General features: G+C 43.5%; 1 protein-coding gene across 1 annotated transcript in view; it reads right to left on the bottom strand.

Annotated features, from left to right (window-relative positions):
• Positions 1-6,540: 6,540 nt before the first annotated feature.
• METTL16 (methyltransferase 16, RNA N6-adenosine) overlaps positions 6,541-26,908 on the bottom strand; it is a 69,656-nt gene continuing 49,288 nt past the window's right edge. Inside the window, exons 7-10 of the mRNA XM_066363505.1 lie at positions 26,481-26,550; positions 24,630-24,719; positions 10,067-10,240; positions 6,541-9,945 (exon numbers count right to left, since the gene is read on the bottom strand). Coding sequence (XP_066219602.1) covers positions 9,322-9,945; positions 10,067-10,240; positions 24,630-24,719; positions 26,481-26,550 — 958 coding nt within the window. The 3' untranslated portion in view covers positions 6,541-9,321. The remainder of the gene's footprint in view (positions 9,946-10,066; positions 10,241-24,629; positions 24,720-26,480; positions 26,551-26,908) is intronic.

Genomic DNA, 26,908 nt, shown 5'->3' with positions numbered 1-26,908 from the left:
TAAAAGGCCCTGGCCAGGTAGCTCAGTTAAAAGGTCGTCCCAATACACCAAGATTGTGGGTTTGGTCCCCGGTCAGAGCACATATAAGAATCAACTAGCCTGGTCTGTGGTGACACAGTGGATAAAGTGTCAATCTGGAATGCTGAGGTTACTGGATTGAAACCCTGAATTTGCCTGGTCAAAGCACATATAGTAGTTGATGCTTCCTGCTCCTCTCTCCATCTTCTCTCTCTCCTCTCTAAAATTATTTAAAAAAAAACCAAAAAACAAAAAAAAACCCTCAATCCGGCCCTGGCCGATTGGCTCAGCGGTAGAGAGTCGGCCTGGCGTGAGGGGGACCCGGGTTCGATTCTCGGCCAGGGCACATAGGAGAAGCGCCCATTTGCTTCTCCACCCCCCCCTCCTTCCTCTCTGTCTCTCTCTTCCCCTCCCGCAGCCAAGGCTCCATTGGAGCAAAGATGGCCCGGGCGCTGGGGATGGCTCCTTGGCCTCTGCCCCAGGCGCTAGAGTGGCTCTGATCGCGCAGAGCGACGCCCGGGAGGGGCAGAGCATCACCCCTGGTGGGCGTGCCGGGTGGATCCCGGTTGGGCGCTTGCGGGAGTCTGTCTGACTGTCTCTCCCCGTTTCCAGCTTCAGAAAATTATAAAACAACAACAACAAGAAAACCTCAATCCATTGCCTGACCAGGTGGTGGTGCAGAGGACAGAGTGTAGGCTTCGGATGCTGAGATCCAGTTCTAAATCCCAAGGTCGCTGGCTTGAGCCCAAGCTCACTGGTTTGAGCAAAGGGTGACTGGCTCTGGTGGAACTCCCTAGTCAAGCACATGTGAAAAAGTAATCAACGAACAACTAAGGTGCCTCTACAAAGAACTGATGCTTCTCATCTCTCTCCCTTCCTGTCTGTCCCTATCTGTTCCTCTGTCTCTCTCACCAAAAAAAATGAAATAAAAAAAGGTGGTTGTTAATAAACCAAAATATTAACAATGGTTATTTCTAAGCAGTAGGATTAATTGTAATTTTTAATTTCACAAGTTTTCTAACACAAATTTTATAATCAGAAGGTTATAATATGCTACTAAATAAAAAAAAATATGAAATACACAATATGATCTCACATTTGCTGTTTAAAAATGTGTATGTATATAAAAAGTACTTAGATAAAATGTAAAATAACTCCATTTGAGTAGAAATATAAATTTTTATTATTTTATAAATTTCTTATAATGAAAATGCATTACTTTTGTAAAATGAAATTATGTCAATGGGGAAAAAATTCTGTGCTTTACCAGGAAGATTTTGTTTTATGTTTTTTAAATTTATTCATTTTTTGAGAGAGAAAGGAGAGAGGGCAAGAGAGAGACAAAGAGAGAGAGAGAGAGAAGGGGGGAGGAGCCAGAAGCATCAACTCCCATGTGATTTGACTGGGCAAGCCTGGGGTTTCGAACCTGCAACCTCAGCATTCTAGGTCGACGCTTTATCACAGGTCAGGCCAAGGAAGAATTTTCTATCTCAACTAACTTTGACCAGTTGCTGTGGTTCTACTTCCCATCATAGTCTGTATTCTGAAAGCTCTCCCATTTTATCCCCAAAGCAGGTTTCACTTTCCCCCCTCAAACCCATCTGAAGCTGCTCTTTCTGCTGATGCCTAGTTCTGAAGTTCCCCAGAAACGTTTCAGGCTACCCTCCAGTCCAGGCGAGAGGAGGAACAGCGGCAAGGCACTGGCCCTACAGAGGCTGGGATAGATTTAGAAGGTATTTCTAAGGTGAAAGGTTTTAGTTCCTGCTGGTAAAGGAGAGGGAGAAGCAGACATAACTGGACAGCTGGATGGATGGATAGTGATCAATAGAGGAGAAAAAACAGGAAACAAAAAGAATAGGAGAAAAGCAGGTATAGACAATAAATTAAGCTTGACACAGCCATGGTCCTGGAGGAAATGTCCAATAGGTGGTTAGGTATATGGATATAGGAAGTTCAGAAGCAGTCTAGATTTGAACATGATGAATGTATGGGTGAGCAGTAGTTGAAGTCATGGGAGCAGACGAGGTCAGTCGTAAGTGGGAGAAAAGAGCAAACATGGCTCATGGACAGGCAGCAAGGAGACTCCATCCAGTACCCGAGGAAATGTTAGGAAAGTGGAGGATACCTGATCTGTGGTGGCACTCGACCTAGAGTGCTGGGCTGGCTGGGCTGAAGTCCCAGGCTTGCCAAGTTAAGGCACATAGAGAAGCAACTACTAAGAGCTGATGCTTCCTGCTATCTGCCTCCCCCCCCCTAAAATCAATAAATAAAATATTTTTTTTTAAAAAGGAAAGTGAAAGCTGCAGATATTTAGGCAGTTTCTCTTCTTCCTGCTGGAAGAAGAGGTCACAAACTGGTCTACCAGGTTTTTATAAAATACTGAATTAGTTATCAGGACTTGCAATTAGGTAAGTTTCTCAAAAATCAAGATATCTGGCTTCCCTCAAAACATTTAAAAGATCTAACAACATAGGTCATTTATTTTTGCATGGCCATAACCAGCAGGAATTGAACAAAAGCTACTTCCCTTTAGTCATCATGAGCTATCCTCCTTGCCAGGCGCCTGGTGTAGAGGATGAGGAAGTACCATACTTCCCTTTGTGAACAACAAGGTTCTTATTAGTGCTCATTTAGGGATCACTGAAATGCAGGCCAGAGTTTGGTCCATATTGCCCACATTTGGCCCTAAAAGCAGGAATCGTGGGACAAACAAGTGTGAATCAAAGATCCTGTCAGACCAGACAGGGAACCCCCCCTTTCCCAGCCGATCTATGGGAGGAGGCCTGCCTCGCCCAGTCCATGACTGCTCTTTGACTGTCTTCTTTTGGACATCAGCATCAGTGCACTTAGGAGGGGCTGACCGGCTGCTGGAGTCAGCCAAGGGCCCCAGCTGAGAATTTCCAGGCTCTAGTTTCTAGACTCTCAGGCCACATTCCCTGAATGGGTCCACCAGATGGCAGGCAGCCTCTTCTTTTCTCCAGATTTTGAGTTCATTCACCCTACCTGGGGAAGATAACTCGCTGTTTTTCTGAGAACTGCTACCCTCTCCCACAAGATTAAAAAGCACATCAGTTTTGTGTTCTGCATGTGAAATATTTAGTGCTACTAAAATATTTTTAAAACCTTTCTTCAATTATTATATAATTAGGTAGTGTCTAAGAGTACCTAATTATCAGTTATTTTACATTGATTCTGATCCAACCGTACATGCACTAGATATTTTATTTTGTGGTTTCACTAACCACTTAATTATCTGCACTATTGCCAAATACAAAATTCTGTGGAGACTTGATAGCATAAATTAAGCACTAATTACAAGTAATTTCATTTATTAAATTCTGCTCATTGATCATAGGCTAAAAAATAACACTATCATAAGGTGCTAAATTGTGAGGATGCTTTTTTTCCTCTCCTCCCTGTGTCAAATAATTGACATCTCCTTCCCTAGAAGTAGATCAAATTAGCCTGGAAGCTTATTTACATCTGAAGTGTAACACTTGTTCCAAATCGTGAGACTTGGTATCTTGGATCTCCGGGCCGAAGTTCAAACCCCATTTCTGTGACTTAGCTCTGTGAGTAACCTTAGGATAAGTCACTAAGTTCTCTGAGTTTTCATTTCTTTAAGTTACCACACAGGCACACCACACCACTTTGCAGGGTTACTAAATGAGACAATTTATATAGAAAATGGCCAATTGATATTGTTCTTACCTCTAGTACCTGGAAGTTTGCGTTTTGCTCTTGGTCCAAAAGTGGTAGCCTATACCTACAATTACATACTTGAGGCCTTGGCCTTTTCACTTGAGTTTACTGGAGTATCTTCTGACTAGAAATCAAAAGCTCAAGGAATAAGAAGAAATGAACAAGTTGTGAAGCCTACCCTTTGTTTATGTACACTTCCAGATGTTTCAGTATTCTCACTTACTGCTGCTGTAACTCTGGGAAGCAAGAAGCCCTTCTCTTCTGAATGAGGAAGCCAAGGCTAGGGAAACTGACTGACCCTGTGAGTGCAACTGGAACATGAACTGAGGTCTGATGAACTGTGAAGCCTGTGCTCTTTTCTGTTTCTAATTCCCTTAGGTGGCCGAAAAAGCACCTGGGATTTAAACCTCCTTTGCCCTCTTACAAACATCATATACAAGCCAATTCTGACAAGTTCACCTGTACTTTCTGGTTCATTCCTTCTTATCTCATTTCCCTGGCCCAGAGTCCCTGGTGTTTCTGCTTGCGCTGAGATGGCTGGGTAGGCTACATTTCAAAGGGCATTCAGTGAGCAAGGCCTTCACTCAGTCACAACATAGTCCCTTGGAGTAAAAGCATAGCCTCCAAAAGGCAGCATTAGCTGTTCCAACCAGCAATTAAAATAATAAGCTGCTGTTTTAATCACTTGGGTGAGTCACAGCAGAGGGTCTGAATGCCTTTACAGAGCAGAGTGGGAACTCTGGTATGTGTGCGAGGCCCTGCTGCTAGTGGGGTGAGCCCCGTTTAGACCCAATACTGTGCTGGCACGAACATCAAGAGATTTGTACTTGGGAGCATTAGAAAGGTTCAAAACCATCAACACCCTGCTCCAGGAGGCAGAAGCCAATTCATGCTATTGGTACGCCTCTCCTGGGTTTCACCAGGGTTACTGCTCATTCAGCAAACCAACTCTCTTAAGCACCAACTTCCCTCAAAAGGTCAAGTCTTCTTCCTAGGTGTCCTCCTGCATGGCTGTAAAATTGCTGTACCTTTGAGACTTGCCTACTCTCAGTGGGCTCCGTCGTTTTCCAAAATTGACCTTCTTTCTCCTAATGTGCAGATCTGTTAGATGCCTATAACATCTTATCCTGTGCCATAAAAATAAGGGTAGACAGAACTTCTCCTTGAGCCACACAGACCCCAGTGTGAGGAATATACATGTTCTATCCAGAAACACCCCCTGTGGAAAAGAAGGCCCAGGTAGCCTATAAAATACACACAACACAAAAGCAACTATGCCAACTTTTGATGTAAACAACACATTACATGCATGCTAGTCAACCAGCAAGACAAACCAAAAGAATTAAAAGAACACTGAAAACAGTTATCTGCCCTGGCCAGACAGCTCCGTTGGTTGGAGCATCGTTCCGAAGCACAGAGGTTGCCAGTGCAATCCCCAGTCAGGGGACATACAGGAACAGATTGATGTTCCTGCCTCTCATGCTAAAATCAGTAAGTTAAAAAATAAAGAAAGAGGCCCTGGCCAGTTGGCTCAGCGGTAGAGCGTTGGCCTGGCGTGCGGAAGTCCCGGGTTCGATTCTCGGCCAGGGCACACAGGAGAAGCGCCCATTTGCTTCTCCCCCCTCCCCCCTCCTTCCTCTCTGTCTCTCTCTTCCCCTCCCGCAGCCAAGGCTCCATTGGAGCAAAGATGGCCCGGGCGCTGGGGATGGCTCCTTGGCCTCTGCCCCAGGCGCTAGAGTGGCTCTGGTCGCGGCAGAGCAACGCCCCGGAGGGGCAGAGCATCGCCCCCTGGTGGGCAGAGCTTCGCCCCTGGTGGGCGTGCCGGGTGGATCGCATGTGGGCGCATGCGGGAGTCTGTCTGACTGTCTCTCCCCGTTTCCAGCTTGAAAAATACAAAAAAAAAAAAAGAAAAGAAAAGAAAACAGTTTCTTTCTTAGAGCTCTCCATATTACTCTTCCTGAGACATGGCTTTTGAAAAATTACTGTTTAAGATCACTAAACATCCCCCTCCGGTCCTATTAACTCGATACTAATAAAAATTTGATCTAAAGGACTGATTCAACCTGGATATATTCGAGAGTAGCAGGACAGATGGAAAAGAAAGAAAAAACAATTAACTGGGACCATAAAGAAACATAAAATAGTTGATAAAAAGGCCATGGGGTAGTGGGGTTTTTCTTCTTTCTACCTTTATTTTTTCAAACTTTATTTACATAAAAATATTTATCTGGGTAGCAAATGGGTATTTCAAGAAAATATCCAGGACACAATTTTATCCACTCCCACAGTACAGTTAAGGTACTTGATAAAAGGGCCAAAGATGCCCCCGTGTGGCCACAGAGGAAAATGTTGTGGTTTAAGACAGAAAGGCTACTACCTTCTTTTAGGAAGTCTTAGGTTTTCCAGAGTTTTGCATCCTTTCTACACCTTGTAGTTTAATTTCTTAGAAAAGCTGGGTGTTCACGTTATAAGCTTTGATTTCTATCAAGAGGAGAAGTTTCATGGTTTAAACACACACACATACATACACTCACATGTACACACATGCACGCATGCATACACACACACACTCAAGTTTTAAGTAATTAACATAAACCCTTAAGATCAGCTGACACTCTGCCGTCGAGATGCCAGTGCTGCCAGGACATAATAGTCAGTGAAGAGTCAGGCAAGGTTGTGGGGAGAGGGGCCAAAATGCTGGAAGCAAAGCAGATTCCAACGAACAAAAGCAGCTTTAGTCCCTCTTGCAAAACAAGCTTAGCTTCTGTTCCCACTTGAGTTATAGATAATTAGAAGCCAATGCCAGGGACCAGAAAAGAATTTAAGATAATACCAGAAAGATTTAATTTCATACCAATTCATCAACATGAACCTGACCTCCAGACATTTAAGGCAAGTTATCACTCAACATGATACATGGGTCAACAACTTATTTCTTTAAAGAAAATTCCTTCCTCCCTTTACAGTATATAAATACCTAAAAAAATATTTAGATGTCTTTTAAAAATGTTTTCAGCATTCTCTCATTAGATAGAAACTGTTCTTCTCAGAGAAGGAACTAAAGATGTTCAAATGCAAAGAAAGCACTCACAGCTCCAGCAGGGGAAGCTCCCCTTGCTACATGCTTTTTAAACTCTAAGAGCATTAACACCTATAAAACCTTCTCCACCACAACAAGCCTTAAACCTGGGACCATGAAACACACAGACACATGACACATCTTTTGTGCTTCCAGTTACAGAGCGTATTCTCTGGGAATCTCTAAGTACTATACCTAAACAAAGGCTAATACTGTGCCTAAAATACATTTTGAACAGGCAAGGTGTCAATAAATCCACTACTGTTGTAACAGGGAAAATACGTATAAGGCATTAAATGGAAAAAAGCATAATATAAAACTGAATACCCAGCATGAGTACAACCCAAGGTTAAACCCATGTAATCATACACCTCAACTACAGAAAGAGACTAGAAGGAAATACTAAAATATCAGTAGTTAGAGAAGGTTGAGACTAGGGGTGACTATGCTGCCATTTTCTTTCACTTTTCCAAATCTTTAATGAGCACAAACAATAAATACTTATCAACCACTTATAAAATGAATAGTTGCCACTCAATTACCCTAAAATTCTATCAAGATAAGAAATTAGGTTTTGGTCTGGCATACAATTCCAACATGTCATCAGAGGTAAGTACAGCCAAGACAGTGTGGGTGAGGCAGATTATTGGACTGGAGGAATCCAAGGCCATGGATTATATCCTGGCTCTGTGTGACCCTAGGCCAAGACTGGTCTCCTCACCCTGTCAAATGAGAGGCCGGACTAGAATAGTGGTCCTAATCCTCAGTGGTTTACTGACTGCTCTAAGTCAGGAACCCTTCTCTCTAGGAAAACAAGCAAACAAATACGTATGTTCACAGAACTTTTAAACATAATCCATGAGGTTTATGGATACTCTAGAGCAGCGGTTCTCAACCTGTGGGTCGCGACCCCGGCGGGGGTCGAACGACCAAATCACAGGGGTCGCCTAAAGCCATCGGAAATACATATTTTATTTAAAAATGTATTGTATAATAAATATGTATTTTCTGATGGCTTTAGGCGACCCCTGTGTTTTGGTCGTTCGACCCCCACCGGGGTCGCGACCCACAGGTTGAGGACTGCTGCTCTAGAGGTTCACAGACCAGGTTCAGAACACTGATGGGTTAATATGTTATCTTCTGCAGCTCTGTCTCCACTGCCATAGGGAGCTATAATATAGTCCTATTTTCATTTCCTGTATCTTTCTTTGCTGAGGGGCCTGGTTGAGCTACTTCCAAAATATGCCAAGGTCATCAGTCTTCTGCCCTAACCAATAGCCACCTTTCAAAAGTGTGACTTAACTACTCAGCTCCAGTCTCCTTCGCAGATTAACAAGGAGCTCTGGCACCACACTCAAAAATCGCAGTCTAAGGAAACACTAGGCTGCTGAACGTGAAGTGTGGCACAGGGAAACCAAAACACCAGAACAAAAAAAGAAACTCTTCTTCCAGAGGTGGTCCTGCTAAGTCCTGACATTTCAATCAGAATCCTCCTATGCTAACAGGTAAGAACACAGGGGATTGCAAAGGAACCCACAAAAAGTGGTATTTAATCAGCTACAACTTACCTGCTAATAGGTGAGAATTTCTTAAGCAGTTTACTGCACCTAACTATCTTACTTCATTGCTTATTTCTATCATTTACCCATTCAAAGCTAAGAAAATAGTTCTCCCAACCCCTGGATTCAAATAGGATGGACAGTTTTCAATTCTGAATACTCATATTAAAAACAAAACAAGGCTCGATTTCAAATGGCATATACTAGCAACACTGGTACAAAACAGAACTTTTGACAGGATGCAGGTAGGGGATGGCTTCATTCTGTAGTATCTCAGTCAGGTCTGGGAGTTTTGCTTACCTAATTGTTTCTAAAATAAGCAACATCAGCAACATCAAAACAGACCGGAGTCAGGAATGCAGTGTCTCCAGGTGCTCCCCAGATCCGCCCTTCCGGCATCACTAAGCTTTCTCTCCCTGTCTCTCCCAGCACCTGCCCTCAGGCCAGTTCTTATCTTAGGACTGAATGAGGGGTAATCTAAACCATTGTGTGTGCCCCAGAGAAAGTCTTCAGTCTTCCAGGTGGCTAGAAGAGGGTAGACAGCTACCTGCCCTGATGTACTGCCTCCACTAGGGGGTAAGAAAGTACGATGATCTGAACAGTTCTGACAAAGACAAAATTCCATAAATAATCCTTCTGGCCTCAGAGAAGCAGTCTAAAGCTACGGCAATCAGTTTAAACCAGGTTTAAATCCCTTATGAGTCTTCTGATGGCTTTTTGTTGATGCTGATAACCACAATTCTTCCTTCTGAACTATGATACTACAATGCTCTGTAACTTAAAAAATGGCACGGGGGGGGGGGGGCGGGACGGGGTGGTATAAAAATGAATTAATTTCTGTTTTAGGGATAACTCAACATAATGCTACTAAAGGCCCATGGTAGAATTCCTCTTACAACCCCATAGGCCACTCCAAAGCAAGTTGCATTACAGAACTTTCCCAACTATGCAAGAAGTTTGGAGTTAACTAGCAACAAGCCTGAAAATTTGGTTACGTACATAGGTACAAAGCTGGTTCATCAAATCCCTGTTCTGACCCTCAACCCAATGCATTTCAACTAAGGCATCATCTACCTCCTTCTTAACGTTGATCAAACACTTGAATAGATAACGTCCAGCCACTTCTTGGAGACGGTTCCCTTTTTCAGACAGCGGGTTGCCGGACTGCTCGGAAGCCTCTCGGTCCTGGGCTCCATTGCTAGAGCCTTTACAACTGTCCAAAGCCTCCACCTCTCCCTTTTCCTCATTCCTCTCATCCTCCAGGGGCTCTGAGTTTTCTTCCTGGAAAAGGGAGTCCTGGGTTGGGCCACAGCCCTCAACAGTGACTGACTCGCTCTCCCGTAGAACAGGCCCACACAGGGCGCTCTCCTGGGGGCTCTGGGCCAAATCTTGGCTATTGCCGGCCTCTTTGGGGGTGAACTTTTTCTCTTCCAAGGCTTGGATGACGTCCTCAGGAGCTCGAGGAACTTCCCTTAATTGTCTCACTCGTTCTCTTTTCTTTCTCCTTAAATGAATCCAGGAGTTTTCTATGGCTGTTAGGAAAAGGCTAACTTCCTCCTTTCCACAGGGAACTCGTCTGTGCTGAACCTATTCGGAGAAAAAAAACCCGGAATTTTATAGGAAATCACTTTTCTCAAAACAAATTTTAAAAAAGGAAAAGAAAAAAGAGATTATGAGGACTTCTTCAATGTGCTTATTAGTCAGGTACCTTCAGATCAGTGAGAATTTTTTCAATACATGTTGTCACAACTACTATGCCTTCCACTGTCTCAGAGCCTAAAGGCGATGCTTTGAGGGATAATTCTTTCATCACAGACTCCAACACTACAAATGTAATGGGTTTCCTTGGCTTCTCTAATTTTCTTCGCTTAGTTGGTGGTGACTGAAAGAAAAAGAAGGCATGGGTGAAGAGAGGAAAGTTATCCAAATAATATAACACATTATAATGAACTCAGGGAAATTATGACTTCTGCTACCAATCACAGAGCACTAAAAACACAAAGGCCTTTCTTTGTATGTTTATTTTTAATATTTAACCTTGGAAAATAGGTTTATCACCTGCCCAATTTACAGAAGGGAAAACCAAGATATAGAGAGGCTACATAATCAGCTCAGGTTAAACAGGTAGTAACACCAAAGTTAGGACGTGAACCCTAGACCCAGGTTCAGTTCTTTCTGCCATTCCATGCTTCTGGTGTTCTGCTATCAATATGTAAAACTCCTCCAATAACTCAATATCCTTAATCTACTTGTTATGCCCCAAACAGGCCTGTGTAATTATTTCCTTAATGGCAACTCAGAGACCCTGAAGACAGTTTTGTTTTGTTTTCTGTAAAGAACTGCATGGCTTTAAACCACCAATTTACAGTCTGAGTTTATACTAGCTGAGGCTTGAAAGAAAGAAGCTAGTAAACCACAGCTTGTACAATCACATGCTAAAAATGACCAGGATGCTAGAATCACATGGGCAGAAGAGAAGGCCTGAGGAACCTTGCCTAACGTTAGAGCCATCCAGAGTCTAGCTGAGTGCTGCCTCCCAGCTGAGGAGAGGGGACACCGATGCCAATGTGATCAGTGGATTTGAAAGCTGGTTCCACATAATTCAAGACTGCCATCTTTCTATTTCAAGCTTGGAAAGTGAATTATATTCTACCCACTAGAGGGACTCAAGATCCATTTTATAAACCAGATAACACTGCTATATTTCAAATTTATTTCTTTAAAGTAAAAACTTACTGAACATTTCTTTAAAATGACTCCACTAAGACCAGATGTATTATTTTAAGAGACAGACTCATATTTTTTGACAAGACTTATCAAAACCTTAAACAAGTTATGATAACTCTTAGGTCATGGTCAAAATGAATAGGTGAGGATTATAAAGAGAAAGGCTCAAAAAGAGGAACGCCTACCTAGCTTTGCAGATCTTTTCCTACAGAAAGGAGCCCCTGATAATTGTGCTGCTGTTAACTCAAATTCTACCCGAAACAGTGTCAGAGCACATACATTTACACACAGAAAGGTCTAATTATTGTGAGGCCTTATGAGACCTAACCAGCATCTACAAACCTCATACTTATACAGCAAAATAGTTTATTCCATGGTAGAAAAGTTTTAGACAGTATTTCTAAGAAACAATCTGTAGCTTCTCTTTATAACAGATATTAACTAATAAAAATAAAAAGTAAAGAACACTAGAAAACAAGCTTAGAAAAAAGGACCAAAAAACAAAGGATGTGTGTATGAATAAGAACCTGCTCCTAAGAAATGAACAGTGGACTCTACTGTCCTACGTCTGAACTTGTTCAATTAATGTTTCAGACAAGAGGAGACAAATTCATATTGATGTTAAGACGATAGTATTGTTATTACTCAATCACCCAGCATAAGAAACATAATTTCTAGTCTACTGAGAGCCTAACACTTTGTACTAAGGAGCTTAAGATATAAATATTAAGCTGAGGAGGGATAAAGATGGTGGTAATGGGATACAATAATTCAGATTCCCCAATAAAATAAACAAAATTGAAAGAGACTCAGATACAGAGAACAGACTGATGGTTGCCAGAGGGGAGGGGGGTTGGGGACTAGGTGAAAAAGGCAAAGGGATTAAGTACAAATCGGTAGCTACAAAATAGTCACGAGGATGTAAAGTACAGCATAGGGAATATAATCAATATTGTAATATAGTAACTATATACGGTGCCAAGTGGATACTGGAAATACCAAAGGAAACACTTTGTAAAGTTTATGATTGTCTAACCAGTATGCTGTACACCTGAAACTCATACAAAATAATCATGAATATAAACCGTAATTGAAAAATAAAATATTTTAATCAGCCTGACCTGTGGTGGAACACTGGATAAAGCATTGACCTGGAATGCTGAGGTCACCAGTTTGAAACCACGGCCTTGCCCGGTCAGGGCACACACGGGAAACAATCAGTGAACAGTTAAAGTGAAGCAACTACAATCCCTCCCTCCCTTCCTCCCTCACTCTAAAATCAATGGAAAAAAAAAATCAGATTCCCTATTCCACTTCCCAATAGCTGAGGCTGTTACCACACTAACAGGGCCATCCTTGACAGATCCCCCCAGCACACCAAAGATAATCTACAAATATGGTAAATGGATAGCGCCTTTTATCTCTTCTGACAGAGGTGGTAATTATTTGTGCTCATAGATTCCATCCAGAAAAGAGAAGATATTGCTATGTTTCTCATCTGTCTTGCTACACTCAGCCCGCAATTCATTCTTTCTTTATTCCTTTCTTTTTCCCTTTCCTTCCTTCCTCCCTCCCTCCCTCCCTTCCTTTCTCCCTCTCTCTCTCTTTTTCTCTCTCTCTCTCTCTCTTTCTTCCTTCCTTCTTCTCTTTCTTTCCCTTTCTTTCTTTTTTTAAAAATTATTTTTAGCCTTGGCCGGTTGGCTCAGTGGTAGAGCGTCGGACTGGCGTGCAGAAGTCCCGGGTTCGATTCCCAGCCAGGGCACACAGGAGAAGCGCCCATCTGCTTCTCCACCCCTCCCCCTCTCCTTCCTCTCTGTCTCTCTCTTCCCCTCCCGCAGCGAGGCATTGGAGCAAAGATGGCCCGGGTGCTGGGGATGGCACCTTGGCCTCTGCCCCAGGTGCTAGAGTTGCTCTGGTCGCAACAGAGCGACGCCCCGGAGGGGCAGAGCATCGCCCCTGGTGGGCGTGGCGAGTGGATCCCGGTCAGGCGCATGCGGCAGTCTGTCTGACTGTCTCTCCCCGTTTCCAGCTTCAGAAAAAAAAAAAAAAAAAAAAAAAATTTATTTATTCATTTTAGAGGAGAGAGAGATAGAAAGAGAGAGAGAGATAAAACTTAAAAATATATAATGAATAAAACATAATTCCCTGTTCTCTAATGAAAGTAGAGAAAAAGCATACTAGTTTAGACATACACCTAGTTCAGTAGATATAAAGTGACAACTACCACATACTGTTCAGAAAAGGGTTACAATTTCTGCCCTCAGAGATCTTCCAAATTAATGGATAAATCAAGATGTCTGTGGTAAACATAAATCACACAAGGTTGACTTTTTTTTTTAAATGTATTGATTTTAGAGAGAAGGGAAGGGGGCAGAAGGAGGGAGGGAATGAGAGAGAAAGAGAAACATTGGTTTGTTGTTCCATTTATTTATGCATTCACTGGTTGATTGTTGTATGTGGTCTGGCCAGAGAGTGAACCCTCAACCTTGGTATATCAGGATGACATTCTAACCAACTGAGCAACCTGGCCAGGGCTTCAAAGTTGATTTTTAAATAAACATTTAAATCAACCACTATGTTCACATTCAAGGGAAGGCCATCTCCTCAATGAAGTCACCTTGGAGGATCAGCTATTACTTTAAGAAGTCATGTAATAGTTTTAAGAAATACCTTCCAGCTAATTAAAAACAAACAAAACTAGATTGACCAGGCGGTAGCGCAGTAGATAGAGTGTCGAACTCAGACACGGAGGACCCAGGTTTGAGACCCCAAGGTGGCCAGCTTGAGCATGGGCTCATCTGGTTTGAGCAAAGCTCACCAGCCTGGACCCAAGGTCGCTGGATTGAGCAAGGGGTTACTCAATCTGCTAAAGGCCCGCAGTCAAGGCACATATGAGAAAGCAATCAATGAACAACTAAGGTGTTGCAACGAAAAACTGATGATTGATGCTTCTCATCTCTCTCCGTTCCTGTCTGTCTGTCCCTATCTATCCCTCTCTCTGACTCTCCATCTCTGAAATAAATAAATAAATAAATAAATAAAACCAAACTAAAAAACAACAACTAACTTTTAAAGCGCAGAGGTATTCTACTTTGGATAATAGTCCAAATTAGCTATGTGGGCTCTGAAAGCAATTTAAACAAAATCCCAAACTCCAAAAATAATTAGAAACTAAAAATAAAATAAAATGTTTTGATAAATAGCAATAAAATAAATAAATATAAGACCTACTAACCTAGTGAGGAATGTTTGGGGTGACTGGTGCCACCAAACCTGCACATCGCAACTTGTAACTCAGTAAAAAGGGACAATCCAAAAATAATTAATTCTGTAAGCTGCAGTTTGGGAATAGAAAGGTAAAACTAAATGAAAGTAAACACGTAACAGAATAGAATACAAAATTCAAATGCATCATAAAGAGAAAAGAGACTTCATGAGCATAGAGTGCTTCCTGGGAACTTCTTTTTTTTTTTTCCCCCCCCGAAGTTGGAAATGGGGAGGCAGTCAGACAGACTCCCTCATGTGCCCGACCAGGATACACCTGGCACGCCCACCAGGGGGCAATGCTCTGCCCATCTGGGGAATCGCTCTGTTGCAACCAGAGTCATTCTAGCGCCTGAGGCAGAGGCCACAGAGCCATTCTCAGCACCGGGGGAAACTTTGCTCCAATGGAGCCTTGGCTGTAGGAAGGGAAGAGAGAGACAGAGAGAAAGGAGAGGGGGAGGGGTGGAGAAGCAGATGGGCACTTCTCCTGTGTGCCGTGGCCAGGAATCGAACCCGGGACTCCTGCATGCCAGGCCGACGCTCTACCACTGAGCTAACTGGCCAGGGCCCCTGGGAACTTCTTTATTGTCACCTTGATGCTCAAGGTTTCATCAGTAACTATTTTCTGCTATAGCTGGTACTTCAGTGGATAAGTCTGATAATCACTGTACCATATCATCTGTTCCTTTATTTTCATTCATTTAATGATTATTAGCCTGACCAGGTGGTCGCACAGTGGACAGAGCATTGGACTGGGATGCAGGAGACCCAGGTTCGAGACCCTGAGGTTGCCAGCTTGAGTGCAGACTCATCTGGTTTGAGCAAAGCTCACCAGCATGGACCCAAGGTCACTGGCTCGAGCAAGGGGTTACTCGGTCTGCTGAAGGCCAGCAGTCAAGGCACATATGAGAAAGCAATCAATGAACAACTAAGGTGTCACAACAAAAAACTAATGATTGATGCTTCTCATCTCTCCGTTCCTGTCTATCTGTCCCTGTCTATCCTATCCCTCTCTCTGTCCCTCTAAAAAAAAAAAAAAAAAAAAAAAAAAAAAGGCCCTGGCCGGTTGGCTCAGCGGTAGAGTGTCGGCCTGGCGTGCAGAAGTCCCGGGTCCGATTCCCGGCCAGGGCACACAGGAGAGGCACCCATTTGCTTCTCCACCCCTCCCCCTCTCCTTCCTCTCTGTCTCTTTCTTCCCCTCCCGCAGCGAGGCTCCACTGGAGCAAGGATGGCCCAGGCGCTGGGGATGGCTCTGTGGCCTCTGCCTCAGGCGCTAGAATGGCTCTGGACGCAACAGAGCAACGCCCCAGAGGGGCAAAGCATCGCCCCCTGGTGGGCATGCTGGGTGGATCCCGGTCGGGCGCATGTGGGAGTCTGTCTGACTGCCTCCCTGTTTCCAGCTTCATAAAAATGAAAAAAAAAAAAAAAAGATTATTATTTGAGGACCAGACACTATGCTAGGTTGGTGCCACATAAAAGATACAATAATAGGAATATGGACCAAGTGCTATAGTGAAGACAGAAGAATCCCAATATCAGCTTAGGAAGCGTCAGGGCAAGCTTCACACAAGGTAGTATAGTAACTAACTTGATAGATGGGAAGTCTGATGGTCAGAGAGGAATTCTCCTGGCAATTTTTAGTTCTCTAGTGACCATTTGGATATTCTCTTTATTTCCAAAAAAAAAAAGGAATCTCAGCAAGCAGTAGCTCCATGTTACTGGAGCATTAAATACTGCAGTGAGTGAGAAGAATGGTGGGAAATGATAATACAATATATGTATTTTACTGAGCATTTACTATATAGTAGGTACTGTGTTAAGTACATTCAATCCTCAAAACCCTATGTGGTAGGTATTATTATTACCTCCCATTATACAAATGAGGACACTGAAGCTCAGAGAAGTTAATAATCTGCTCAACATAAAGGTAGGCTGGGGCCAGCTCACAAAAGGCATTTTCTATACACCATGCAGTTGTTTTGGTGTTAATCACTATGCCATAGTTAAACAAATACCAAAACAAAATATGTCACAAAAAAGGTTATGGAGAATATAAATGACTGAAAAAGGTAAGTTCAAGTCCAGAGATTTCTATGGGCTGAATGGTTAGGAAGGCTTTATGCAGAAATTGGAATTGAACAGGATTGCAGTAGAGGAAGTCCGAGGGAAGGACCAAAGAGCAGACTGTGAGCAAAGGATGCACAAAGTCAGCTATGATTTTGGTATTGAGAAGTCTGTGGAGGCCAATATGGTAAAAGACAGTACAGTCGGAAAAACAGGAATTAGGATAAAAGGGAAAGTAAAGGACAGATTTAGGAGGCCCAACGGGCCAATTGAAGAGCTGTACTTCCTACTGGCATTGGCAGGAGGTAGTCACTTAGAAGTTTTTGAGCAGAATGATGAGCTAAGGATGAGCTCAAGTGAATCTTTTTTTTCCTGTTTTCTTTTCTTTTGGTGCCAGAAAGAGAGAGAGAGAGAGAGAGAGAAGGACAGACAGACAGGAAGGGAGAGAGATGAGAAGCATCAATCATTCGTTGCAGCTCCTTAGTTGTTCATTGATTGCTTTCTCATATGTACCTTGACCAGTGGGCTACAGCTGAGTGAGTGACCCCTCGCTCAAGCCAGTGATCTCATGGTTTCAAAATTGGGTCTTCTGTGTCCCAGTCTGATGCTCTATCCACTGTGCCACTGCCTGGTCAGGCCCAAGTGAATCTTATAAAAGAAGAAAGGCTGTTGGAAAAGGCTACATACAAGAGGATGAGAGCCTACATGAGCCAGACTGGAACAAAAGGCAGTACTTTAGAAAGCAGAGTATCAGTGTGAGTATTACTATACATAGGCTGTACAATCAGACTGATCTGGGTTCCAACATAAATTTTTTTTTTTTTGTATTTTTCTGAAGCTGGAAACGGGGAGAGACAGTCAGACAGACTCCCGCATGCGCCCGACTGGGATCCACCCGGCACACCCACCAGGGGCGATGCTCTGCCCACCAGGGGGCGTCGCTCTGCCGCGACCAGAGCCACTCTAGCGCCTGGGGCAGAGGCCAAGGAGCCATCCCCAGCGCCCGGGCCATCTTTGCTCCAATGGAGCCTTTGCTGCGGGAGGGGAAGAGAGAGAAAGAGAGGAAGGAGGGGGTGGGGGTGGAGAAGCAAATGGGTGCTTCTCCTATGTGCCCTGGCCGGGAATCAAACCCGGTCCCCCGCACGCCAGGCCGACGCTCTACCGCTGAACCAACCGGCCAGGGCCTAAATTTTTTTTTTTAAGATTTTATTTACTGATTTGGCAGAGGGGGGCAAGAAGTATCAACTCATAGTTCCTCCACTTTAGTTGTTCATTGCTTCCTTATCGCTTGTTGTATGTACCTTAACCAAGCAAGCCCAGGGTTTCAAACTGGCAACCTCAGCATTTCGGGTCGAGGTTTTATCCACTATGTCACCACAGGTCAGGCCCACCCAACCTAAATTCTTTTTTTTTTTTACAGAGACAGAGAGTCAGAGATAGGGACATATAGACAGGAATGAAGAGAGATGAGAAGCATCAATCATCAGTTTTTCGTTGTGGCACTTTAGTTGTTCACTGATTGCTTTCTCATATGTGCCTTGACCGGGGGGCTACAGCAGACTGAGTAACCCCTTGCTCAAGCCAGTGACCTTGGGTCCAAGCTGGTGAGCTTTGCTCAAACCAGATGAGCCCATGCTCAAGCTGGCCACCTCGGGGTCTTGAACCTGGGTCCTCCGCGTCCGATCCTCTATCCACTGCGCCACCGCCTAGTCAGGCCCAACCTGAATTTTTAAAAGTTCCAGTACTCAAACAGTAAGTGGGAATAATACCATCTAATTCACTTGATTCTTGTCAGGTTCAGATAAAATGACAATGTTTGTGAAGTGAACCATTCAAACAACAAAGACAATATCTAATGTTTCAAATCTACTGAATCAATGTCTTGCTTACAGTGTTGCACCTTAGTATTAATACAAGTCCTGCATCATTCCTTTCCACATTCAGAAAATACTTACTGAGCACCAACTGTAAGTTCAGACAATAACAATTCCTCCTCTAAGAAGTCATCTCTGATGAGCCTAGCCCAAGCCGCGGCCTTTTCTAAATGTTCTCTCAACCACCCTAGTCCATACCGCTCATTTCAGCTCTTACTCATATACAATTGTGTATCAATGCTTCCTGTGTTTTTCTTTCCCATAAAACTGATCATTATAAGGGATAGAAAATGGTGTCATTTCTTTGGTATAATCACAATGAAGACCATACTTATTAAGAAAAGTAATTAAGGGGCATGAGCCGCGGTGGCACAGTAGATAGAGCATTGGCCTGGGACGCAGAGGACCCAGGTTTGAAACCCTAAGGTCTCTTGGCTTGAATGTGGGCTCACCCAGCCTGAGTGCGGGATCACCGGCTTGAGTGCAGGATCATAGACACGACCCCATAGTCTCTGGCTTGAGCCCAAGGTTGCTGGCTTGAGCAAGGTGTCACTGGCTCGGCTCTAGCCTCCCAGTCAAGGCACATATGAGAAAGCAATCAATGAACAACTAAGGTGTTACAATCAAGAACTGATGCTTCTCCCCTCTCTCCCTGTCTATCTGTCCCTCTTTCTGTCTCTCTTGCTTAAAAAAAAAAAAAAAAAAAAAAAAGTAAATAAGAAGAGGGTCCTTAGGATCTGGTTCTCCCACCGCCCCAGCGGAAGAAGTAGCAGCTGCTGAAGCAACAGTGGCCAGGCAGCCCAAGTTCAGGAAGGCAACCCACACATGCATGCACCCACCTAGCCGCCAGGATGCCTAAGAGGGGACAGTGAAGGAGGAGCCCAAGGAGATCGGCGAGATTGTCATCTAAATCTGCTCCTGTAAAAGTGGAAATAAAGTCCAAAAAGGCAGCAGGAAAGGATAACTCTGCAGACAAAAAAGTGCAAACAAAGGGGAAAGGGGAGCAAAGGGAAACAGGCTGAAGTGGCTAACCAGGAACCTGAAGACCTACCTACTGAAAGCGAGAAACTAAAATGAGGAGAGCCAGCCTCGGATGAAGCAGGAGAGTAAGAAGTGAAGTCTGACTGATATCACACACCACATCTGTATCAGCGGTCCCTCACTCCCCTCTTGTACAATCCAGAGGAATATTTTATCAACTATATTGTAAATGCAAGTTTTTTAATAGCTCTAGAAACATTTTTAAGGAGGGAATTCCATCTAATCCCATTTTTAAAAGTATAAATGCCTTTGTGTGTGTGTGTGTGTGTGTGTGTGTGTGTGTGTGTGTGACAGAGACAGAGAGGGACAGACAGGAAGGGAGAGAGATGAAAAGCATCAGTTCTTCATTACAGAACCTTAGTTGTTCATTGATTGCTTTCTCATATGTGCCTTGACTGGATGGCTACAGCAGAGCTAGTGACCCCTTGCTCAAGCCAGCGACCTTGGGCTTCAAGCCAGCAACCTTTGGACTCAAGCCAGCAACCTTGGGGTTTTGAACCTGGGTCCTCTGTGTCCCAGTCCAACACTCTATCTACTGCGCCACCACCTGGTCAGGCATAAATGCTTTTTTTTTAAGAGGTGAAATAATTTGCTGGTAGTTTATTTTTTGGTACAACCAGAAAATAATGGGATATGAATATGGGAGGCTTTGATTGTCTTGAGTGTCAGCTTAACATTCCGTAGACAGCAGTAATTTCTCTATCCTATAATACAAAGCATACTAAATGGCAATTTGAAGTCAGTCGTGCATTTTATATGTCTTGAACATTTGAAATTCTTCTCTTCTCATGTTTTTGGTACAACTGTTTCCTAAAGAAAACCACTCCCTGATCTTGGCTCTCCCTGTCAGAATTTTGTGCACTCTGTAACATCTTTGGTGTGGCAGTCCAGTGTTTCTAGTAACTGTTAATTTGCTGTGAAAAGATTGAAAATCTGATTATGTAGTATATATGATAATAAATTGTGAATTAGTGGGACGCTGATGTAACAGTGTATCAACATTTCAAGATATTGGTACTTGATATTCTATTAAGAAAAATTACCACCTGACCAGGCGGTGGCACAGTGGATAGAGCGTCGGACTGGGATGCAGGAGACCTAGGTTCGAGACCCCGAGGTCGCCAGCTTGAGTGCAGGCTCATCTGGTTTGAGCAAAGCTCACCAGCATGGACCCAAGGTTGCTGGCTCGAACAAGGGGTTACTCAGTCTGCTGAAGGCCCGCAGTCAAGGCACATATGAGAAAGCAGTCAATGAACAACTAAGGTGTCGCAACAAAAAACTGATGATTGATGCTTCTCATCTCTCTCTCCGTTCCTGTCTGTCTGTCCCTATCTATCCCTCTCTCTGTCTCTGAAAAAAAAAAATTACCCCCTAAATTTTAAGCTGGAAAGTAACTGGAATAACCTTTTTGAAAAGAATAACAACTACAAAACTTCATATTTTTGGTACATATGTTAAGAATTGTGTAAAAATTGAAATGTCTGTGTACTTATCCTCAAAACAGCCAATAAAATCTCAATTATGAAAGAAAGAAAAATAAAAAAGATGAGGGTCCTTAGTTTTGGTTTTGCTCAAGAGCTCAGCTCCCTAATCATCACATCTGTTTTCTAATGTATAACTTGGTACAGTACCATGGTTTTCAATCCATTTAACAGTGAATCCTTTAAACAAAATCAATATATAAAATTGCTAAAAGCAGATCAGCTCTGATTAAGAGTGAAGCCTGAAGTACCAACCTGATGTCTGTCCCCTAACTGTCACCCTCTGGGGCAGCTATAAGTAATCCCTAATCTATCTGGAACTAGTTTGAAAACCTGTAAGTAGGGCACTATCAGGAGACCCCAAACTCTGACACTAACAAGGCACCTAATTAATTTGCCCCTTTCCCTCCATCTGTTTTCTAAAAGGCCCTCTAGTTATTACTCCCTAGACAGGAAAGCCCCAGGAAATGTCTTAAATGCAGAGGAACAATTTTTTAAAGCCAGAGTTCCTGGGCAATGCTCAAAGCAATAGTGCACAACTTGCTAGAGCCACATTATTTTCCCTTTTTCTTTTAACAATCCTCAAACTTCTGAAAGCAAAGCTGAAATAATGCCTGGAGCAATTAGAAGAAAAACTGGGACAAAGAGGCATTCTAAGTGGCTTGTGAAAATTCTATAAAGAACAGTCCATAAAAGATGTTTGCTTATATTTATCATCGGTCAAATATGATTGTACAAAATTTCTACCAACACTAGCACTCATCTTTTTGTTGCTAAAATAAATCTAAACAAGAGTATTGATTTGAATCAGCAATGAATTAGAATTTTTCAGCATTCAGCACCAACAGAAAGGAGTCAGGCAAGTCCAAGATAAGTAAAAACAGAAGTTGCCATAGTAACTTGCACATTTACTCTAAAAAAGCTGGACTGAGGATAGCAGTGGGGAAGTAGGTCAATATTTCTGCCTAACTAGCTCTAGCTCTTGGCTTTCTCTCCTCACCTATATAGGAGCTCCTCCTCCCTCCCCACCCCCAAAAGGAGCAGGAGGGGGAAACTAAGGCAATAGTCACTCTTTCAAAAAGCAAGGGATGCGGAGAGGTGCAGGAAAACAGAAGGAGAACCAAAAGGACAGCTCGCGACAAACCTCCTGAGAGCCCTGGGACTACCCCTGGGAAAGCAGCTGCTGATCACAGGCACCAGTGCTAAGAAAGTGTTGCTGGGTTACCACAAATCAGAAGCCGCCGTTTTCCCTGTAGCAGTTTAAGTGCACCTAATGGAACACTTGGGAATGCATTATTAACAGCTTTGGGCTGGTGCTGGGGAGGGATGAGTACTCAGGCATGGAAGAAACCTGAGGCCTTTAGTAAGAGACATTCTTTGATGGCTGAAACTACGAACAAGGCTCAAATATGGCCTAAAAGGTAGAAAGAGAGGGAAGGAAGCCTAGAAGGTTCCTTTTCCAAATAAGCTGACTTTGCTAACACAGGAACATAGTGTCCTTTGATACTTTGATCTGAAATAGCTATTAATCTAAGAGGGCGACTCTGGACCATGAAATTATGTGAACAGTGTCAGAGCTCATTGTTAGCTCTTCTACTCATGGTGCCAACAACTGCAGGATCAAGTTAAACAGAAAGATTTGAAAACAGGTGCAGGTCCACTTTCCTGCAGCTGTTAGTGTCTACATAAGAATAACTGAGGGCATTACTAATGGTTTTAACAATTTGGTATGAAAACCCTGGTATTCTAGAAGATGGGAGAAAAAGGAGGGAGTGCCAAAAAGCAGAAACATCTTTTTAACCAGTGAATATTTCAAACTCTAATCTCTAGCTACCTACTGCAGTCATTATACAGAGGCAGTTCTAGGCTTCCATAGGTGAGGCCATTCAAACCTGATTAGGAAACTTACTTCAACCCAGCAGCATCCCTAGTTGCAGAATGAAGGACAGGCTCAGTTTCAAATTCGAGCTCATGTATTCAGAAACACCTGCCAACTGTCCCGTTGTACTTCTGCACATGCCTCTACTCGTCTGCCCTATGAGAGGAAGGACAGAGAATCACAGACACAGCAACATTTAAGATGACTCTAGAGACTACTAGCAGTCAAGGTCTTTGGAGAGGAGCACTTATAATGACCCTATTGTATGGGCAAGGGATTAGAAACCCGAGGGACCAGGTACTAAGCCTTCATCAATACTACTGGCAGAAGGAGCACAGGCAGAGCAAAGTGTACATAAACTGAAGGCAGGAGGCTATGGGCAACAATAAATCAATCACTCTTATGAGGGAAATGTGAGAACAAACAGATGCTATTCTATTATGACTTCTCAGTATAGCCCAGAAAATTTATTCAGTCTCACCAGTTCATAAGGATTTTTCCTTCACATATAGCAGCACAGAAGACAAGGAAAAGTTTGTCGAACAAATCATTAAAAAAAATTTTTTTTCCCATTGATTTTTGAGGGAGGGAGGGAGAGAGAGAAGCATCAATTCATTCCATTTAGTTGTGTACCCATTGATTGCTTCTCATATGTGTCCTGACCAGGGTTAGAATCTGTGACCTCGGTGCACAGGGACGATGTTCTATCCACTGAGTAATCCAGCCAGGGCCACAGATCATTTTGTAAAATGTTCTATTACAGAAAATGTTCATGCTCATGGATCTACACACTAGACTTATCACCTACCTTCAAAACTGATCGATATTCTAGTACTAATCTTAAAGCCAAGATAGGGATCATCCTAGTGAAAGGTTCTAAGTGATACACATCAGCAGTCTGCAACCCTACTAGCGTGCGGAGGACCCGGGTTCGATTCCCGGCCAGGGCACACAGGAGAAGCGCCCATTTGCTTCTCCACCCCTCCGCCGCGCTTTCCTCTCTGTCTCTCTCTTCCCCTCCCACAGCCAAGGCTCCATTGGAGCAAAGATGGCCCAGGCGCTGGGGTTGGCTCCTTGGCGTCTGCCCCAGGCGCTAGAGTGGCTCTGGTCGCAACATGGCGACGCCCAGGATGGGCAGAGCATCGCCCCCTGGTGGGCAGAGCGTCGCCCCATGGTGGGCGTGCCGGGTGGATCCCGGTCGGGCGCATGCGGGAGTCTGTCTGACTGTCTCTCCCTGTTTCCAGCTTCAGAAAAATGAAAAAAAAGACAAAAAAAAAAAAAAGAAGTCTGCAACCCTAAATGGCAAATTTCTATATTCAACCAGGAATCCCAGGAGATGGCTACTCTAGGAAAGCAGTAGTATGTAAAGGAAAACAAATTTTCGTTTCAATTCTTGAGGAATGTCCAACAGAATAACTATACCCTCAAGATGTTTCTCCAAGTTATGTTATCTGAATTTTTAATTCCTAAAGAATGCATTTCCAATTCATTTGTTTTTTTTTCTTTTATTCATTTTAGAGAGGAGAGAGAGAGAGAGAGAGAGAGAGAGAGAGAGAGAGAGAGAAAAGGGGGAGAGGAGCAGGCAACAGCAACTTCCATATGTGCCTTGACCAGGCAAACACAGGGTTTCAAACCCGTGACCTCAGAGTTCCAGGCAGACACTTTATCCACTGCGCCACTATCAGGCTCCAATTCATTTATTTGCTGAGCAAGAATCAATGTTGCACCAACCCATGAGAAAGGCTCCATGGTTACCACAGTCAGTGATCCAGCACTGTGCCTTGTTTACAACCACTTTCCACTCTGATGCAAGCATTTGGACCAAACTTCAGGGAACAGGACAGTACAGGTTTAGTTCACTTATGACCTACTAAACCCCACCATGAGCTGGCTGGGGAAGCTAAAGCAGCGTGGAGAAGCTGAAGCAAGGTCTCTACTTACTGGTACTGTTACATCATCATAAAAACTCCAAGCCAAGGCCCACCTCATTGTCCGACCCTGACAGAATTCAGTGTAGGTAACTTTAGGGACCTGAAATCAACAAACACAGCATTTCATCAAACTGAAGTCATTATCAATATGTTTTTGGCTGCTGCCTCATGTGATATTATGTGTTGGTCCTTCTTTTTATCAGTTGACAAAATACTACTGTCCAAAAACAATTATGCATAGCTGCCTAATTATCAATGAATAAATTAACTTTCAACAAAGTTGTGGGATTTTTGTCCCCTCCCATAAAACATTAGAGAGAATTTACAGTTCTGGTTTGAAATCCAAATATATGAAACACCCTAAACACAGCTCTTCAAAGAATCATTGGTAAAATGATTCAAAAGGATTTTGGTTTTTCTTTTTGTGAGAGAAAGCCACCAAATGGCTAGGCACAGCTCTGTAGTCTCCCTATTGATTTTCACATTTGAAGAAAGAAAATGAAACTATTTTGTAGCTGTTATAAATGTAACAAACAAAAGGTTTGGTAGAGAACATAGGATAAGTAGACTATCAGATAGAAACCAGAAATATCAGAAATTTGGCTTCTACCACTGACCCTTTATATGATTTCTTTCTCTGAAAAGTCATCCTGCTCAGGCCTACTCATGTCAAAACACCACAAACTGGGAGGGCCTATGGTAAGTATGCTTTTCAAAATAGACGCAAGGCTCTGAACTCGTGTGGATTGCACCATAGTGGGAAACAAATGATGATGAGGAGTGTTCTGGTTTTAGGTGTTCTTTGATAACTACACCTGTAATCCAAAACAAATCTCTTAACTCATGTAGCCTTGAGTTTCTGCAATTACAAAGGAGTCAGATGTAGGGGTCAGTATAGGTAGATAGGAGGTTTTAGGATTTTTGGTTTCTCTCTGACATTCTATTCATTGTTTTCCAACTTTTTATTATAATTGTCAAAGCTCCGTGTAAATGATTTATAAAAAGTCCCCTTTTAGCCCCCAAATCACAAAATTAAAAAATAAGCAAGCATTTCCAGTCAGAGCACACAGGAAAAGCGACCATCTGTTTCTTCCCACCTCAGTCTCCCCTTTCTCTCCCTCTTCCCCTCCTGCAGCCAGTGGCTTGATTGGTTTGAGTGTGACCCTGGGCACTGAGGATAACTCCACTGGCATGATCAGCCTCAGGCACTAAAAATAGCTCAGTACTCGAGCATCGGCCCCAGATAGGGTTGCTGGGTGGATCCTGGTCAGGGTGCATGTGGGAGTCTGCCTCACTACCTTCTCTCCTCTTACCTAAATAAATAAATGAATAAATAAATAAATAAGCAAAAATAAAACAAAAAAAATGCCATTTAGAGATTTTTTTTTTGTTTTTTTGTTTTTTTTGTATTTTTTTTCTGAAGATGGAAACGGGGAGAGACAGTCAGACAGACTCCCGCATGCGCCCTACCGGGATCCACCTGGTACGCCCACCAGGGGCGATGCTCTGCCCCTCTGGGGCGTCGCTCTGCCATGACCAGAGCCACTCTAGCGCCTGGGGCAGAGGCCAAGGAGCCATCCCCAGCGCCCGGGCCATCTTTGCTCCAATGGAGCCTTGGCTGCGGGAGGGGAAGAGAGAGACAGAGAGGAAGGAGGGGAGGGGGGTGGAGAAGCAAATGGGCGCTTCTCCTATGTGCCCTGGCCGGGAATCGAACCCGGGTCCCCCGCACGCCAGGCCAACGCTCTACCGCTGAGCCAACCGGCCAGGACCCATTTAGAGATTTAAGGTATAAAAGATAATTCTATACTCTTTTATAGAATGCAAAAGCAGACACGTAAGAATAGTAATGACAAATGCCTACCCCTTGTATGCGAAGCTCTTCCTTCAGAGGTGCCAGGCTGCATTTCTTGCCCAGCATACAACTATACCACCTAGGAAAAAAAATCAGACAAGTAAAACACTATTTATGTGGTTACATTTTTTTTATAGAAACAGTCAGAGAGAGAGGAATAGACAGGGACAGACAGGAATAGAGAGATGAGAAGCATCAATCATCAGTTTTTCGTTGCGACACCTTAGTTGTTCATTGATTGCTTTCTCATATGTGCCTTGACTTCAGGCCTTCAGCAGACCGAGTAACCCCTTACTGCAGCCAGCGACCTTGGGTCCAAGCTGGTGAGCTTTTGCTCAAACCAGATGAGCCTGTGCTCAAGCTGGTGACCTCGGGGTCTCAAACCTGGGTCTTCCGCATCCCAGTCCGACGCTCTATCCACTGCACCACCGCCTGGT

This window comes from Saccopteryx leptura, chromosome 2, assembly GCF_036850995.1.
Source record: "Saccopteryx leptura isolate mSacLep1 chromosome 2, mSacLep1_pri_phased_curated, whole genome shotgun sequence".
NCBI classification, from domain to species: domain Eukaryota; kingdom Metazoa; phylum Chordata; class Mammalia; order Chiroptera; family Emballonuridae; genus Saccopteryx; species Saccopteryx leptura.
Note: the sequence above shows the minus strand (reverse complement) of the source record. Positions and strands in the feature narration are given on the sequence as shown.